General features: G+C 32.3%; 1 protein-coding gene across 18 annotated transcripts in view; it reads right to left on the reverse strand.

The window, feature by feature from the left end:
• Nucleotides 1-19,336, reverse strand: part of LOC146526770 (zinc finger protein zfp-1-like) — a 41,452-nt gene that overhangs the window by 3,026 nt on the left and 19,090 nt on the right. For 6 of the 18 annotated variants that reach the window (XM_085206688.1, XM_085206673.1, XM_085206674.1 and 3 more), the window contains 10 exons: nt 18,625-18,723; nt 15,557-15,613; nt 11,704-11,813; nt 8,611-8,744; nt 6,978-7,079; nt 6,793-6,829; nt 6,487-6,658; nt 5,694-5,805; nt 1,242-1,376; nt 280-392 (listed from right to left, as the gene is read on the reverse strand). In XM_085206688.1, the coding sequence (XP_085062814.1) occupies nt 280-392; nt 1,242-1,376; nt 5,694-5,805; nt 6,487-6,658; nt 6,793-6,829; nt 6,978-7,079; nt 8,611-8,744; nt 11,704-11,813; nt 15,557-15,613; nt 18,625-18,723 (1,071 nt within the window). Of the gene's footprint in view, nt 1-279; nt 393-1,241; nt 1,377-2,794; nt 3,765-5,693; nt 5,806-6,486; nt 6,659-6,792; nt 6,830-6,977; nt 7,080-8,610; nt 8,745-11,703; nt 11,814-15,556; nt 15,614-18,624; nt 18,724-19,336 lie in introns of those variants that run through there. The other 12 variants (XM_085206679.1, XM_085206693.1, XM_085206691.1 and 9 more) reach the window with 10 other exon arrangements.

Below are 19,336 nucleotides of genomic sequence, written 5' to 3' on the forward strand. Positions count from 1 at the left end.
AAAATTGGGCGGTGCCTGGGGAACCGAGTGTCGTGTAGATGCCTTCTGCCTACCCTGCTGGGACAAAGCGTGAAGCTAATATATTTGATCTTTTTCAATATTCATCTAAACACAGTGAGTTTTCTTAAGTGTTTTTATTGAAGAACAATTATAAGGTCATAACAAATCAGTACCAATCAATGATTAACTATTCAGTCTAATTTTAAAACACAAATGATTTTAGTAATAATACATTCTGAAAATATAAACAATAATTATAAGCACTATTAATAATCTAACCTGGTGTGGGCGTTCAGAGGTGATTGTCTCGTTCGGCCTAACAGGCCCCGGTCCGCGTACTGAGGCGCCGTTCTCACGCGGACAGCGGGAGGGTTCTCCTGGGCCGGTTACTACTGAAAATTCATTATTATTGTATTATTTGAGCAGAAATGTAACATTTTTTGAATAATAAGGTGTAAGAGTAGGAATGTCTGGTAACAATATGTGCCCTGGCTGTAATACTTAAAGGAACATTATTATTTAAGAAATAACTATTTAACAACATTAAAAAAATATATATTTAGACAAAATAAATTCAATCTTTTAGTGTACTTATACAATGTTTAAATAGCATATAAACACTCTTACCTATTGAGTAATGTTTAGAATGTGTACCGTTTTACTGGTAGAGGTATGAAAATGTATTAAACTTCTAAAAACAAAATCTGTCGAAGTTAAAATATATTAATGTTAATGTGCCAAAAACATTATCTCTTTCAATTTTAGTAAATTTGTTCGTTCTGGGCTAATAACGGTTTTCTAAAATAAACAAAGAACACTTATGACGTATTAAAGTCTACCACTGCACAGCTATGTAATTGATGTAGTAGTTACAAATTCAGTCCTTCCACTCTCTTCGTCTCTCCTAGCTTTTCAATTGTACTCTGATCAGATGGGGTTTATAAAACTCACTAGCTTCAATATCTACTGCGCTTACCTTATCTATTATCTCTGCTTCTTTCCTGTTTATTATTTTACATGTTCCCTTCTTCCTTCTTGTTCTCTCCTTTCATTTATCCTAATCCTTGTACCCGTATCCCCGCTTGCTTGCTTTCTATTAATAATAATCCTAAGCCCTCTCTACATGCTTCATATTTGACACATTCTCTTCATCTTTTCTTATTCCCTCTTCCCTTGATCTATATACTCTTTCATTCCCTAACTCTCTCACATGTCTACATTCCCCCCAGCCCACAACTCACCGGCAGTGAGTGGTATCGCGAGCCTCGCATTCACAGCGAGCAGGTGGTCGCGCCGCTGCAGCAGGTTGCCGACGTGCTCCTCGAGGCGCACGTTCTCTGTACGCAGCTGGTGCAGGCACGACAGGAGTGACGCTACTGAACATTTATACGGTACAGGGCGGGCTGTCCCCGCCTCGTCACCCGCTGTACGGTTGGTAGGAGCATCGTTGGGAAGTGTCAGTGTTGTCAATAATACTTATACAAGTATGTCGGGGAAAGATAAAGCTACGTAAAGGTTATAGATAAAACGTTTAAAGGTATATGTGACAATGGCTCTAGGACACGAGGGAGATTTGTTTGTAAAGTAATTTGGTTAGTATCAATTGCAGAAAGATATGTTGTGTCAGTTTAGTCAGTATGTAAATACGCCTATATCAATTTGGACTATTGATAGAATTAAATTGGATTTAATAGGAAAAATGTTAAATATTTTGCTCTTTATTTTTAACCCATAATTAACTATTCTAATTGAGTTAATGATTTCTTTCAGTGTACATTTTTTTTTATATTTTGAAATAGTAAGCCAGCTTCTACTGACATTAAAAGAGATAATGGAAATGGAAAGAAGAAGAAATGGAAATATAAACATAAATAAATATTTCACTTCCTCGAGTGGGAATCGAACCCACAACCGTCGGCCGACGGCCTCATTCATTAATTAGTTTAATTATATTTTAAAGTAAATTAATATATTTCATAAAGTAAAAGTAATTAATATATATCACTTTTACCAATATTTCGAAGACAGTGCTGTCAATGTCGATTTATTTTTTTCTTTATTACCTATCTTATTATGAAATGGACTTGGTCAACTATTATTATTTATATTTTACTTTCTTATAAATCTTGAAATAATTGAAAGTCATCTTGTTAGTAATTTTTGAGATTATTTTTGAAAATAAAACAAGGAACGATGCTCCATTTTAGTACCACCGGGTATTTCATAGATAAAATTAAAAATAATTATAGCAAATTAATGATACTTAAAATTAAAAACAATCATTCAAAGGATTAGGAGAAGCACATGCAAATATTGCGATCGTATATAAAACACACAATGAAAACAATCTGCCTTATTAACAACTTTAACAACTAGCGGCCCGCCCGCGGCTCCGTCTGCCTGAACTACATGATTCATTTAATAAACAGAATTGACTGACAACTATAATGACTTCTGTGTTTTTTTCCACATTATTTAATTTCTATAAGGATTTTTGCTTCTTTTGAATTAAAAATAATTTTTAAACACGAACACGAAATAAAAAGTAAAAAAAAATGTTACAAAGGTTTTATCTTTACGTTTAAGTTTTTATCGTTTTATATAATAGGTGTACAAATAAGTTTCCGCCGTTTTATTGTAGATGGCGCGGCACAAAGTGTCCGGTAGTTTTCGCAGATGATAACCTAATATTAGTTACTTTGGTCATTCAATAACAAAATAACTTACTAATATAATTGACTTTATATTGGTAAAATATAATTTTTGGTAGTTGAAAATGTCCAAATTTGAGCCAGGTAAGCGTCATTTGCGGGAAATATTAGTTTACTTCTTTAATTTAAAAAAATCTGCTGCTGAAGCGCATCGATTGCTCGTAGAAGCATATGGTGAGCATGCTTTGAGTGAGAGAACGTGTCGTGAGTGGTTTCATAAGTTTAAAAACGGCGATTTCGACATAGAAGACAAAGATCGCAGTGGAAGGCCAAAAATTTACGAGGATGCAGAATTGAAGGAATTGTTGGAGGAAGATTCATCTCAAACACAAAAAGAACTTGCTCTTACATTAAAAGTCACTCAGCAAGCAGTATCACATCGTTTACAATCATTAGGAATGATTCATAAACAAGGAAATTGGGTTCCGTACGAATTAAAGCCGAGAGATATTGAACGCAGATTATGCTTAAGTGAAATATTGCTAGCTAGACATAAGAAAAAGGGATTTTTACATCGTATCGTAACTGGTGATGAGAAATGGATACATTATGATAATCCAAAAAGAAGAAAATCCTGGGGATTACCTGGCCACACGTCAACATCGACAGCAAAACCGAATGTTCACGGAAAAAAACTCATGCTATGTATTTGGTGGGATCAGCTGGGTGTAGTGTATTATGAGTTGCTTAATCCGAGCGAAACAATAAACGGAACCCTCTATCGAACACAGTTGATGAGATTGAACCGAGCTCTGAAGGATAAACGCCCTCAATACTATTCTAGACACGAAAAAATTATTCTCCTGCATGATAATGCTCGTCCACATGTTGCGGTTCCCGTGAAAAAGTATTTGGAAACACTTGATTGGGAAGTGTTATTCCACCCGCCGTATTCACCACACATTGCACCGTCGGATTATCACCTGTTCCGGTCCATGGTGCATGCTCTGGCGGAGCAGCGGTTCACATTTTATGAAGATACCAAAAATTAGGTTGATTCGTGGATAGCCTCAAAAGACAAGGAGTTCTTCAAACGTGGGATCCGAATGTTGCCTGGGAGATGAGAAAAAGTAGTTGCAAGTGATGGACAATATTTTGAATAAACTTACATTACCGTTTTTCTATAATAAATATTTATTTTTGATAAAAAACGGAACGGAAACTTATTTGTACCCCTAATATATATATATATATATATATATATATATATATATATATATATATATATATATATATATATATATATATATATATTATATATATATTATATATATATATATATAATTGAGAGATTCAGATATAATAAATTATAGCTTTTGAAAAATATTATTAACTGGCGGCCCGCCCGCGGCTTCCACCGCTTAAACTACATGATTTTTCATTTAATGAACAGAATTGAGTGACAGTCAAATGTGTTGATGTCAATGAATAATTTAATTTACTCGTTCAGAAATAGTCTTAAATGTTAAATTATTGATTTGGGTAAGGATTAATAATATTCTTTGTAAAATAACTGTAATGATTTCATATTCCAAAAAATACTGTTATGATTTATAATATATTATTATATTTACGTTTATATTTCCATTTCTTCGCTCTGGTGTCTAGGCAAGGCTAAGTTAAGTTAAGTTCTGCCACTTAACACGCAAAGTCTCCAGAATTCAGCAGAAAGTGGGTAACGGAGTGTCTTAACACTAGGTCCCCTCTGCCTAAACTGCTGTGTGCGGGATACATCGTGAAGCGCATTTGATTTTTGATGTAATATTAACTATATTATAGCCTTCCTTGATAAATGGACTACATTATGTAACACAAAAATGATTTTTCAATTTGCACTACATTTAAGCCTTTACCTTTATTATATTGGTATTATGTATAATAGTATAGTATAGACTAGTTACTACTAGCCAAGTAAGTTAGTAGCTAAGTAAAATCAAATAATAATAAAATTACAATATATTTGCTAAAAGCAAAAGTAACTTATATCGGGAGAGAAATGTTTATTTTCAAAAATATTATCATATTCCTAGTTTACTTAAATAAAATTTGAAATTGAATTCTGTCATTCATCTTTATCTTCAAACAAAAATAAATAAAAAAAGGCAACTTCCAAATAATTACACAAAAAAAATATTATTAATAAGGCAAATTTTAAACCAAAATCCAGTTTAAATCATATAGAAACACACAAGCAGAAGCTAAACGTAACCGACAGACAGACATTCGCAGCGCCTGTACATTTTTTTATAGTATTACCTCCACCAGCCACGTACTGAGAAATCGTTTAGCATTTTATTATTACTTTTAGCTTTTCATGTTTTTGATGACAGAATATCGGACTTATTTATTATTAAAAAATAATAATAATTGATATATTCAGATGTTATTTAGAAATTTTCATTATTTAAAAATAAAATTCCCAAATAAAAATCGGCCCAAAAACATTTTTACAAGACTCTAAAATAGATAAAATTATACTTATATTTTAGTTACTTACTACTTAGTTTGCAACTTCAAATAATTCGTTGATTGAAATCATATTTTAAGATAATTATTATTTTGACTTTTTTATTTTTCTAAAAAAAATATTTAAAAATAACATAAGCAATTTACGCTTGAACCAAACTTAGTCGTCACTCTGTGCAATAATGTACTAAAACCACTTCACTTTTTTTAATATAAAAAAATTAAATCAATAAAAATATCAAAAAAACCAAAAACATTTTTAAAATTTTATTTTCTTAAATGTTAGCGATTCTTTGTTAGATAAAGCTGTGTTATATATTTGTTACTTAAAGTTGTGTTTATTTATCTATGTACTTCCACCTTATAGGGTGGTGTTGTATATATATATATATATATATATATATTATAATTATTTATTAAATATTAACTATTTTTACGACAATGCATTTGGACAAAACTACACTTGACTTTCACCTTCAAAAAATTCAATATAAAACCACACATACAACCACTTACTATCGAAATGCTGCGCCTGCTCCATCAGGAACTGGGATCCTTGTTCCCATTGCCGCTCGAGAAGCTGGTCGAGACTCTGGGCGCTGGCACCTCGGGAACCTGAACTTGTACCCTGGAATTGAACAGTTGTTAATTGTTTGGTGGCGATTATTTTTTACCTTCATCCTTTAATCCGCATATAGCAGGGAAGGTACATTAAATATTTGGAGCATTTGATGAAGAACTATATAATATCCCAGTGAAACTATAAAAAAGGTAGACTCAATAAGAAATGTTTAGAGTGATTCGCATTTTCTACCAACATACAAATATTAAAGACTAGCGGCCCGCTCGCGGTTTCACCCGCGTGAACTACGTTATTATTAATTTCTGTCTCCATGACTACGTCCTAGTGACGTCTATGCAAAATTTGAGACTTCTAGCATTTGTAGTAACGAACTTTCATACAAACTTTCGACCCCAAAAACAACCCCTTAGAAGTCGAATATTGTAAATTCCCGTCTTAGCGAGCACCTACGTCATATAAGTAACTCCTATGCAAAATTTGAGATTCCTAGCACTTGTAGTTTCTGAGATTTCGTGATGAGTGAGTGACCTTTCGATTTTATATATATAGATAACAGCGGTAAAGAAGTGATATTAGATTATCATCTTCCTGCCGTCGGCATAGCGTGTTACGCGACGCGACGGTTGTGTAAATCATAATTTATTATAATTATTAATTATTAATGAAAGAAATGATCAATTAATATATTAATATTTAATAGTCGATTGCAATTAAATTCTGACTCACCGGCGCGGCCTTATTGATCAGAGGCGGTGGCACCAGCACGTCAGACCCTGAAGATGTTCCGGCAGCATGCGCTGCCAGTTCAGCACTAAGCTGTTCCTGGAGACGTGCTGCTGCTCCACTTTCGGGGTTCAGCTCGTTACCTAGCATGTGTGGTGCTGTACTAGCACTGCATCTAGTTTAAAGAAAAACATAATGAATTTCTTACACGATGACGATATATAGCTATTTTATTTTGATAAAAAAAAACTAACTGAAATTGAAAAAAGCAACTAAATACATATTGTTATCAATATAAAAAATACTCACCTAGGCTCAATTTTTGGTTTCAGCGGTCGCTCGGAGTCTTAAACAATACATAAAAAATATTATTATTCTTACATTATTTTATGTATTTATTTGAAGTTAAGTTTTAATTTGACCCAACTCGAGTAATTAAGGGTAAAAACACCCAACAACGCTATTATTAAAAATGAAAGGAAAATAAATCTTACTCGGAGAACTAGGCGGTGAATCTTTAATCGTTTCCTGGTATATAGGCGGCGGAGTCGGCTGTGGAGGGCGACGAACACTAGCAAGGTTTTGCATTGCGGCTTCTGTAGAAGGATAAATATTAACCAATTTTAAAATAAATTAATAGTAATTTTTTTCACGTGTTGACTGTAAACATGGCGGTTATGGATTCGATTTCCACTCGGAAGAATAAAGTAGTTTCATTTTCCTAGCTCTGGTAAGCGCGATATTGTGTTCTGCTACTCAATAAACAAAGTGGCGAAAATTGGGTGGAAATATGGTTTGGAAAGTGGGGATAGGTCACTAGGTTACCTCTAAGTACACTCCTAAAGGAAGAAGCGAATTCGCCTTGTTTATTCTGTAGACGCAATATAATTTTGTGAATAAACAGAAAGGCAAAATATTTTATTATTTAAGAAAAAATACAATCATGTCATTAACTGTAATTCAACACCGTAAAGAAAATCAAAGATCAAATAAAGTCGGAGTGCTTTGTATAAACAGTCAATAGGTAAACTGTCATTATATCATATCTAAATTTGGAAAATTATATAGAGCTATTTAAATACAATAATATAGTAGCAGAAATGTAAAGTCAAGCTAACATCATTACTTTCAATATCGATTTTAAATACATTATTACAAAAAGAACTAAATAAGTGCGCCACACCTATTAATTTCCAAAAAGATAAATTATCTACCTACTATAATAACAAAGGAATATGTTTAATAAAAACATTGTAATTTTTACGCAGATATGTATAAATCAACCGCTCAAGACGCTATCTATTACAGCTATATAACTAACATAACTAATACAGCTAATGGTCTGAGTAAGTGTATGGTTCTGAGTAAGCATTGTTATGTTATCACGCCACGCCTCGCGACCGCTCCCTTGCGCGGAACTCCCAAGGCGGATCGCTTGCCAAGAGAGTTGCCGCCGATCAGGACACCGTACGGTACCTCCGAATCGCTCTCACTGCTATGACCCGCATTTTCGTAGTTCCAATAAGGATTTACCAATTGTTTAAAAAAACACACACACACTTAAATAAATAACACAAACAACAGAAACGAAAGAAATTATAAACAACACACTACCTACTATTCTCTTATCCAAAAATACTTAAACAAAAGATGTAACCACTATGTCGCGTGGAAATACATTAGAATTATTCGATAACTCCAAAATAGTAAGTTAGTAATAAGTAAGTAGTAATAGTAAGTAAGTAATAGTTAGTTAGTTAATTTGCAATTGTATCAAGTGGGAATCAAACCCATTTATCTATACTTATAATAAAACAGTAAAAATATTTTGTCGGTACATCTAATATTTTTCACGGAAATGGATAGAGGGGCGCTTAAAAAAAAAAATAGAAAGCAAAGATATTTTGGATTATTCGATTCGATTTGGGTATGTTTTGTAATATATTTTATATTACATATTACACTTATTTTACAAAGAATATTTCTGTTTCTGAATGGGTAAATTAATTTATTCATTGACATCAACACATTTGACTGGCCCTCAGTTCTGTTTATTAAATGAATAATCAAGTTTTGTTTAAATGAATTACCAACAATAATAACTTTGATAAATGTAACTGTGCTTACGCATATTATTGTTCACCATAGACACAACGGAGGTGGCCATTGCAGCTCGCTTCTTGTTTCTTATGGCCGGCGGTATTGGACCAAGGTTGGCACCAGCGTTGGCATCCTTGCTGGTGCCCGCTACACCACTCACGCTAGAACACATAAGAAATTTAATTAATACTACTGAATACGTCAAGCAGAATGCTTGCTGACTTAGAGCAATAATAAATCAACATAATCACCCTCCCAACCAACAATTTAATACATCCTGTGGAATGGGTAAAGTAAACACCCAGTGTATTTAAAAGAACAACTGAAAAACATTTTATATTCTTGTGGCCGTAGTGTCAGAGTGGGTTGGGGATTCGATGCCCATTAAGGGCAATGAATTATTTTCACTTCCCTGCTCTGTCATATCATACCGCGGTGTTCAGTTCCACCATTCATCACTAGCGGTAAAAGTAAAAGGAAACAAAGAACAGAGATACAGAAGAAAATGTTTAGGCCCTCGATAGGCTCTGCGCAGATTGAACTGAACACAAGTCCGCCATAATGAACTACGAAATAATTTCATTATTATAAAAAAATAAAAATAATAAATAAAAATAAATAATTTCATTTTCATTCAATCCATTAACGATTGGATTGCTTCGGATTGCTTATTGTTATTAAAGCAACATAAATAACGATTATTCAAGATATTCCAAAACCCATACAAAATTACTGCATTTTAATTCATAGGTACTACATTTTATTTTGGGTCAGCGTGTACACGTTATAGTTGCAAGTTCGATTTTCTTTCGAGGGAATGATTATATTTAAATTGTTTTGATTTCCACGAAATAGGCAAAGTATTGAATTTTTCTTCAAAAAATGGCGAAAATAGACAGAAAATGCTTAACCAATAGTAGTCCAGGAAATTAAGATATTTGTTCTTGAGAGCGGGTCGAACTCACATAATATATTTATTTCTTCAATCAAGTCAACCGCTTCTTTTATAAATCGAAAGTAATTTCGCAGTATCTAAAACAGTTCCAAGCATATTCGCTAAGCTCATTTGACTTAATAATTTGACATTTTTTATTTATTTATGCTCGGGCAGAGGGAATGCCGAATTCTGGAGCCATTCCGAGTGCAGTGGCGGACCTCAACGCCACGCTTTTGTCTCAGTACAAGAGGGAAGAAATGAAAATAGTAAATATTTAATTTTCTCAAGTGGGATTCGAACCCACAACAAGCGTTGGCGTCCTTGCCTTTATAGTCAAACGCTTGTACCCCTGCGCCACTACTGACTTAGGTCTAATTGAGAGAACTCAACACGCAATGTCTCGACACCAGGGCGAAGAAATGAAAATATAATGGTCTTTAAAATAATCACAATGCTTCAAATGACCATTCACAAAAGAAATACAGTATGATCAAACAGCATGCCGATAACACTCGCCGAAATAGCAAAATTCGCTACACAAAATATTAATACCTGCTAATAAAAATAACAAAATAATAATATAATTAAATAAATAATAAAATATAATTTTATAAATAACAAAAGTCAAAAATATTAATAAAAGAATAAAGTTTAAGTAATAGCTCTACGCTGTATTCCGCATATACAAGGGAAGGCAGAGGGAAGCTGGGTAACTAGTGTAAAACACTCCCAACAAACCACTCGATGCTGAGAGAGTTAAGTCAATAATCATTCTGACTTAGAACCTCCTTTTGATAATAACTCTACTGCACAGGAATCGAACCTGTGAATGTTGCGTATTGAAGATCGTTACTTATTTGTATTAACCGCTTCAGCATTCGCAGATGCATGGATGGATGCAATGAAAGAGGAGGTCGCATCTCTTAAGACTTATAGTTTAGGTATATAATATAGTCTATATTGGCGTTTATATAATAGTTATAAGTAAAAACAAAAACAAAAACATTGTTATCTCGCAACGCTTACTACGCATCGATAGGTTATAAAAAATATTACTTAATTATTCACTTCACTCCTGGCTTATATCATTTAATACTGACCACGCAGAACAATTACTCCGAAGCCATTATATTCATATCTTTTAAGGTTAGCTGGGCTGTTAGGAGTCTATATGAGCTACTCCAGATCTTCATTTTTATTATATGGACAGAAAATGGTCATTATGTTGATCAACTTTTACTAAGACGCTATATTTATATCTCTTACAGATTAGATAGGCTGCTTGGGTTCCACGTCAGGTACTCCAGACCTCCATTTTTGTTATGTGGGTGGTAATTGTTTGTCATATACTTAAATTTTCCCCAAGACAGTATGTTTATACACTTCTTATAGTTTAGACAGGATGTTAAGGTTCCACATCAGGTATCCAGATTTTATTTTCGTAATCTGGACATCCATTAAGAAAGGATTTAAAAAACGTTTAACCCTAAAGGGGCGAAATAGAGGTTGAAAGTTTGTATGAAAAAAATTTTAATCTTCACCGATTTTTAGTAATTTGGAAGTCAGACTCTTAAAAATATTTCATTGAACACGTGTTTCATGGTTTCATAGAAAAAATTGCAAAAACTATCCTATTTAATATAGAAAAATGTTTAGTTATTTCATAGAGTCGATATCTATGTACGCACGCACGGGACACTTTAGGTACTTTTTTAATATTAAGAATATCCTTTAGTCACTTTGGTTCTTTTGTTGGTTCTTTTTAATTATTCAGATATTTTTTCTAATAATATATCTCCACTTATTATTCTTTTTGATTAATTCGGCTTATATTTTCTTACTAATTCTATTGAAAACTGAAAATAATTTCATAAATATATTTAATAAATATTTGTTCACTATTAATAAATAACTATATTATCAAAATAAACGTACTAACTATATAGAGTTCCAGGTTTAGATCAATCAATTCTGTAATGGAAAGCTAAGATATGGATATTTTGATGTTAAGTGTGTTTCAGTGATGGGATAATAAAGCCTTGAGGGCTAGAAGTTGCATACCTAATATTTAATGTTTTAATTCAAAATACCACAAAATAAAGTAAAATAAGTCAGCTTCACGTTGTGTCCTCCGTTCCCCACTTCCCTCTGCCGTGTGTGTGTTAACTAAAACAAAGTCTTACCTGGGTTTATTAGGATGTTGCATTTCATAGGCAACGTTTAGTCCCGCCCATGCGCTCCTACCGACGCCGTGAGGAGAGTGCACCGAGACACCGGGCTCCATCGCACTCTGCTTAGAAAAAAGGAAAGAAAATAACGTATATTAGTTACTATTCATTAATTCTTTTAAAATATACTAGCGGACGCGGAAGCGGCCACGCCCGCTTGAACTATACGAATTTTTATTAATATTTATGAAATTATTTTCAGTTTTCAATAGATTAGTAAGAAAGTATAAGCCTAAATAATAAAAATAAGATAAAAAAAGAATAATAAGTGGAGATTTATTATTAGAAAAAATATCTGAGTAATTGAAATAAACAAACAAAAGAAGTAAAAGTAACTAAAGGAAATTCTTAATATTAGAAAAAGGACCTAAAGTTTTCCGTGCGCGCGTACATAGATACATAGGTGATGTTAGAGTAAAGAGAGCAAGCAATATCAATTAAAACCCGAAATGATTAAAATTACGATATATAAAGTGAACTGAGATAACCAAACATTCTTTACTAGATATACTTAAATAACATTAAATAAATAGAAGCGGGCAATGTCGCGCAAGACCGAACTTTACACCATACCAAGAAGTTAAACTACTTTTTAAACTAAGCTTTGGTACTCCCTGGTGGATGAGAACCAAATAAAAGTATAAATTAATTATAAACAGGAAGTAATTACATAAAAATTAACAGTAGCTCGAAAATGTATGACAATTTACAAAACTATCAACTTCATCTGCCCGTTCGCGTCGGTCATACTCATACTATGCCGCCCGAAGGCTAGGTCATTTGGAATCAGTGACATCTCCTTAATTATTTATTAGAATCTTAAACAGTAAATTATAATTTCTATCTAGATGAAATGCTAAAAGTAACTATTATATTTATTTTCATAAGAATCAATTTTAAATTATAGAAAATACATTCACAAAACCCGATAAATTTAAAGTAAATTCATTAAAATGGTTGCTCAGCAACGGTCGCGTAGCGCCGGTTGTTAATAGCATGGCAGAATAAATTGCATGTCAAATTAATAAGTATTTTAATATATTAGTATATATCGACAATATTCCAAATATGAGATAAAAAGTTTCTATGTTCATCCGGAGATCCTCAAGTATCTCTATATGTAAGACAGACAGACAGAGTTACTTTCGAATTTATAATATAGGTATGGATAACATCACGACACGGTTACGACTCCAAAGTTATCAAAAAATAAAACCTAACAAAATAAAACCCAAAAATAAGTTTTACATAATATCAAACTGGACACAAAAAGCTCAGTCAAGGGAAAACTGTGCATCTTCAGGGTTCTTGCATAATACATACATTTACATCAAATTAAAACATATATGTATATACATAAATAAACAATAATAAATAAGTAAATTAAAAATAATAATAACAACGATAATGGAAAAAAAATGTTATAAATAGATAAATAAACAATACTAACACTAACTTACGGTTAGTGTTAGTATTTTTTATTTTATGAAATGTAACTACTAACTATAGATATCGACCGCGTGTGCGGCGTCTGTTTGTTTACATCGACAATTATATACTTACTGAACTGATAGCCTGAGCCGACTTTGATAATAATATTGTACAAAATAAAGTTTTGTTCAAAATACAACACGTGACTCCAAAAACTAATTCCTTAGGGAAAATCAATGTAAATTTATGAAATTACAATACAATATAATATTTAAACTAACGTTAGTTTAAATATGAAAAAAAAAAAGTGTTAATTCAGCATTAAATTTAAAAATTTACAAACGAACTGCAAAAACATTTTTTACCCAAAATGTTAAAGTTCTAAAACATTTGTCAACATCTGCTTGAGCTATTACGAGTTTTTGTGGTAGAGCTCTCCCCGCATGACTGAGAGTATTTAAATATAAGAGAGAAAAAAATTGTAATTCTCAACTTTAAATACTCAAAAACTTATAATAACTTTGAATAACTAAAATATTGTATAATCTCACCATAATCCATGTATAGAACCCTTTAAAATTATTATTTTGACCACTAGTTTTAAAATGAAAGATGCAGATGCGCACGCGGGCACGGCACGTCACGTCACGTCACGGCCGCCCCGACTAGACTGAGGGTTGTAACATAAATGGCACAGGTAGTTGGACCAGTTGGTCGGTCGCAACTTCGCAAGGGATGCGATGGGGGCAGGTAACAAATAATATAGCAAATAATGCGCAAGTACGATACTGATAAACTTTCTGGGAAACACTTTTTGTTTGCATAGACTATAATCGCGGCAATGGAGATTGTGAATGTGTTTTTTAATGGTTTGGCGGTTTGTTTGAAAAATATAAAAAAAAAGAATAGTTTTCTTTTCGATATCGCCAAGATAAAAGCTTTAAAAAGTTAAGTCTTTTAGAAATGAACAACCACAAAACGTCTACAATACTCAAAAGTTATCTTCAATTGAGTAGTCGAAATGTAAATAAATATTATTAATGTAGTATATTTTTAGCATCGCCACATGTGTTATTCGATGTCACAGATAATGCTAATACGTTTCAACGTTCTACTTGTTACTTACTAAGCTTAATAATATTGTGTTTGGTTGAACACGCTAATCTCAGGAACTACTGGTTCGGTCAGTAGGTACAGTCGTAGATAGATGCTAGTTATAATACAGAAAACTAAAAAGAATCTGCAGTTATTGAAATTAGAAAGTTTAATTTAAACTTCTTTGTTACACAACGTTTGACATATTGTCTTTCATTAGCAGATTGTTACAAAATTTAAAAAATGTTCAACTAAGCTTCGGCTTCGGCATTTCACGGTAAGCACCATTCGAGCAAAAATATGGTATTTCAATGTTGGTGTTTTGTTCAATCCCGTGGGGCTGGGCCACGACGACGGGCTCCAACAAGATATACTACGTACCTCTTTATCCTAATCCGGTCCTTATCAAATGAAGTGCCAGTTATAAAGACACTTACATACTGACTAACATAGTGTGCCACTATGTCATCATTTAACGCATTTAACTCGAGAAAACTCATTTACTCAAACAAAAAGCACCGTTTTGATACACCGAGGGGCCCTCCTTGTCAATATTTAGTTACCAAACAGCTTAAACGGTCATCGTGCATCGGCCGTCAATGGAGTCCGCCACGTTCACGTCAACTCACGTACAAGCCCCCTGTTAGGCTATGCAAGTTAAAATAATTAATTTTAAATTACTTGCCGGGAGCGGCCGGGATTCGATGAATAATTATATTGCATAAAATTATATTATACATATTATTTTACTTATTATTTATTTTAATACTTTATTACACCATAATTGATATTAATTAAGTAAAAAACAAAACGATAAAACAAACATAAATCAAGTTAAACAAAAAACAGAAAAAAAAAAAAATAATATTATGTTTAAAACTTATCTTACACTTGTAAATTAAATGGAAGTAAGTAAATAAATAATTTCTCTGCCTACTCTGCTATAAACGGGACACAACAAATGATGTGCGATTCATATAAAAAAAAACTATGAGTGCAATTTTCTCCAAAAATTAGTTACGAAAAAATGTAATTAAAGGTGATTGCGGCAGGATTCTTCTAGGCAACTCAAGTGTAATCTGTTCTACTAATCATGTATTATTTATTAATATAAGTTTAATTAAGAAAACAGATCCCTGCAGATTTAAGCGATGGGATCTCAGGAAATATGCAGAAAAACTGTTAACAAACTTTTATAGCGTCTCCTGCAATACTTCAAAAAGTACAAATAAGTCATTATTGCACCAAGTGAGCAATATAATAAAAATAAAAAACAAATTACCTGCTTAATAGGCTGGTGGAAAATGTGCGGCGAGGGCCCCATATCTGGTGGAGGTATCTAAGAACATTGTTATTATTGAAACAAACAGTTTTTTTATATTATTGTACATAAATACAAATCAAATAAAATGATAATAAAAATAAAAAAAATGTATGTAGCAGGATTCGAACCCCTTGGTTGTTGGTTACCATCCAAACGTACTAGATAACTAAGCTATAAGATACTTATACAACTACCAATTTTGTTGATAGCATCCATTTTTATTTCTAAACAAGCGAATGTACAAACAGCGATCATTTATTTTTTTATTATATGTATAGAAGACACTGCTCAATAAGTAATTATTTTTATTTTTACCATTTAGATTTAAATATTTTTTTTTTGAGAAATGAACGTCTTAAATTTGAACCTTGATGATGATGATGATGATGATGATGATGATGAGTGATAGTACTAAGCATCCCAACACCTATGCTTTCGAGTACAAAAACAAAAAGAGCATAAATCTCCCATAACAAAATAATAATAAAAAAAGGAAAAACACCACGTAATTTCCCCATTTAGATATTTTAACTGAACTGAACAGAAGATATGATTTCAAACGCAGACACTGGGCGGTGATTAAAAACCTATCTTCGCTAAATGGTAAACATGACGTAGCCACTGTAAACCGTTTCCCTCATATTGCCAAACGAGAACATTTGCACATTGTCACATTCCTCCGAGTGGTAATCGAACCCAGAAAGTGTTTTGAATAGTAATAAAATAAATAAAAACGGGCTTCAAAATCGTAATAATCGTAGCCGGTTCTAATCCATTTTAGCTTTATATAGGTGGATAGACATACGATCAACGATATTGAGGAATGATTATAAATATTTTCATTTTCCCGCTCTGATAGAAAAGCACGACATTAAGTTCGGCCACTTACCCAACTGCCTACCATACTATATGCGGGATAAAGCATCAAGAATAACTATTTATATTTTAAAGACTACGGTTTCTGTTTCCATCGTTTATTTAAAAGACATTATTAATCAAACACTCAAGTAATAATACCAATATTTACTAAAATTTAATAAAATAAATTTAATAAATTCGCAACCGTTCCCTCTAGGGGACTACCATATTGTGCATTGGTTATTGTACCCAACAATGAAAGCATGAAAGGAGAAACAGGTTCAACTACGTCAAAGTGTATAACGTGCAAATTAATATCGTCGGCCTAACGTCCCTACACCCTACTGCCGTACGTTTGCGGTCACCAACAAGATACAAGTACCAAGTACCAAAATATCATTTTTCTCGTAGATTCCATGCATATTTTATGAAAAAATTGATTGATTGAAGCGCGAATGACATAAAGAAAGTTTAAATATTTTAAGCCAATTATTAGAAATGCCATGCATTTTCCTTTTATATTAGATACATAAAAAAACTACTGCCTTATCGATTTATTATAATAATAATTAGTAAAAAATCTCGATAAAGGAATAGTTTCATAGAAAAACATATTTTTTCTTATGTTAGCAATAATGAAAGCGATATCGAGTGTCCGCGGTTTTACTGTTTCAATGTATTCAGGTATATATAAAAGTAGTAAGAAGATACGGAGAAATAAGATTATAAGACAATATAAAGGTAACTATGTATATAGATAATTGAATTTATTTCATATATTATATATAAATTAATATATAGATACTAATATTATAAATATGTTTGTTTGTATGGTTTGTTTTTTAGCGCGTGGAACTACCCAGTCCGTCTAAAAAAATTAATAGATTCGTTAAATATAGTCCATTATGGCATGGTATATAAAATCCACGCAAAAAGTCGTTAGGACAACGAAACTACTTCATATTAATCTTAATTTATAAGGTGTGTCCGTTACGTGAGTAAGCCTGGTATGCCAATGATGACATGTGTGGCCAATGACAAGCTACGTGTCATTGTGTAACGTTTGATGATCTAACTTGTATGTGTTTGTAAGCAAAATGGAGGGGCGCGTTTTAAAATAGATGATCTACACCTATATGTAAAAAAAAACAGAGACACTATTCAACATACAACAATAAACTATTCCCCCAACAGTAAATCTCAATTTGGCATACACTTATTTTCATGTCACAATATCTTTACCTATCAAGAAGGGGTTTAAATCCGGTTTTTTAAAGAATTATTGTTAAATGAATAACTAAATAAATAGTTTAGTATAGTAATATAATATTTTGCTTTACTTTATTTTTTTTATTGGATTGTCATTTAAAAAAGAAAATGTTTTTTTAAGTATCCGTTATTTAATTTTTACCTTTTTTTATTTTTACCTCTTGTTGTTTCAAAAGTAAATCCCGTACAATTCCGTTTTCGCTAAAATTCTGGGAAATTTTCTCTTAATTATATTCTCCAAGAAAGCTATATGTTAATTTTGGTCATATTGTAATAGGTCGAGATCCCATCGCTTAAATCTGCAGGGATCTGCTTTTTTAATTAAACTTATATTAACGAAATACTACAAGATTAGTAGAACAGATTACACTTGGGTTGCCTTTATTGCCATTATTCATAAAAAAATAAAAAAAGTTAAAATAATATATATGTATAATTTTTTTTACATTAAATGAAAACGAACCTAACCAAGATACACAAGCATACGTTTGGGAAGCAGCTTGCTGCGATTGCTTTATATTATACTAGTGCCCTCTCGCAACTTGATTTGCGTTAAATATAAAACATAAAATTAAATTTTTTTTCTCCCCATAAGCATCTTGAAGTAATCCTCTCTTAGTCATTAAAGAACCTAACTGCCAAATGTTTACGTTCTACGCCGAGTAGTTCCGATTGTACTGTTTGTCACCCAGAAAGTAACGATATACTTTTATACATAAAGATAAACATAAATAAATAAATAAATATACACATGCATACATAAACCCTATCCTTCATAGGTTCATACATATAAACCCCCTCCAGCCAGGCAACAACACCGCGAGGCCAAAGGCCGACATACAAACACACACATACACCAAAAGACCCACAGGCCTACCCCGAGGCCAGGCCAGCAATACCTGCGTATGCGCGCCGAGACCGAGGCCGAGGCCGTGGCCGACGGCCGGCAGCGGCACCGACACCAGCAGCGACGCGGGCGACGAGCGCTCCCTTGCGCACTACCGACCGACAGTACGTGCAAGTAGATTGAGCCAAGTTAGATAGTTTTAAGTAGATAGTAATATGTATGTACGCATATACATATGTAGAGAATATACGTGTGTATATGTTTTTACAGGTAATTTGATTTAAATACAAAATATACAATTCTCAATAATGAAAAGCTAATACTACACTCTCAATAATTTTCTTTCTTTATATCTTCTGCTTTATTTGTATTTTATGTGTTCCATATTTTTCTACATAATTTGGCTCAACTATCAACATAATATTATTAACTTATGAAGACTAAAATTGCATAGCTTTAATAAATTATTGTCAATTTATTAACAAAATAATAAAAGGATTTTTTTAAAAAAAAAACAAAAATCTCTGATATTTCTTTTAAATGAATGCATATCTATTTAAAAAATATATTTTTTTATAAAATATATTAAACTGGCTATAAAAATAATGACAACAAAAATGACGCAAAGTATAATTCTTTTGCAAATTTATGGCATTAAAATTAATTTAAAAACTTATTATGGAGTAATTTGAATTATTACATACTATGAACCATAACAATAGCAAAACAACTTCTTTTTAGATATTTTTAAGTTGGACTTTAAT

The sequence above is a fragment of the Heliconius melpomene genome, chromosome 21 (assembly GCF_056956725.1).
Source record: "Heliconius melpomene rosina isolate 202511_hmr_F chromosome 21, ASM5695672v1, whole genome shotgun sequence".
NCBI classification, from domain to species: Eukaryota; Metazoa; Arthropoda; class Insecta; order Lepidoptera; family Nymphalidae; genus Heliconius; species Heliconius melpomene.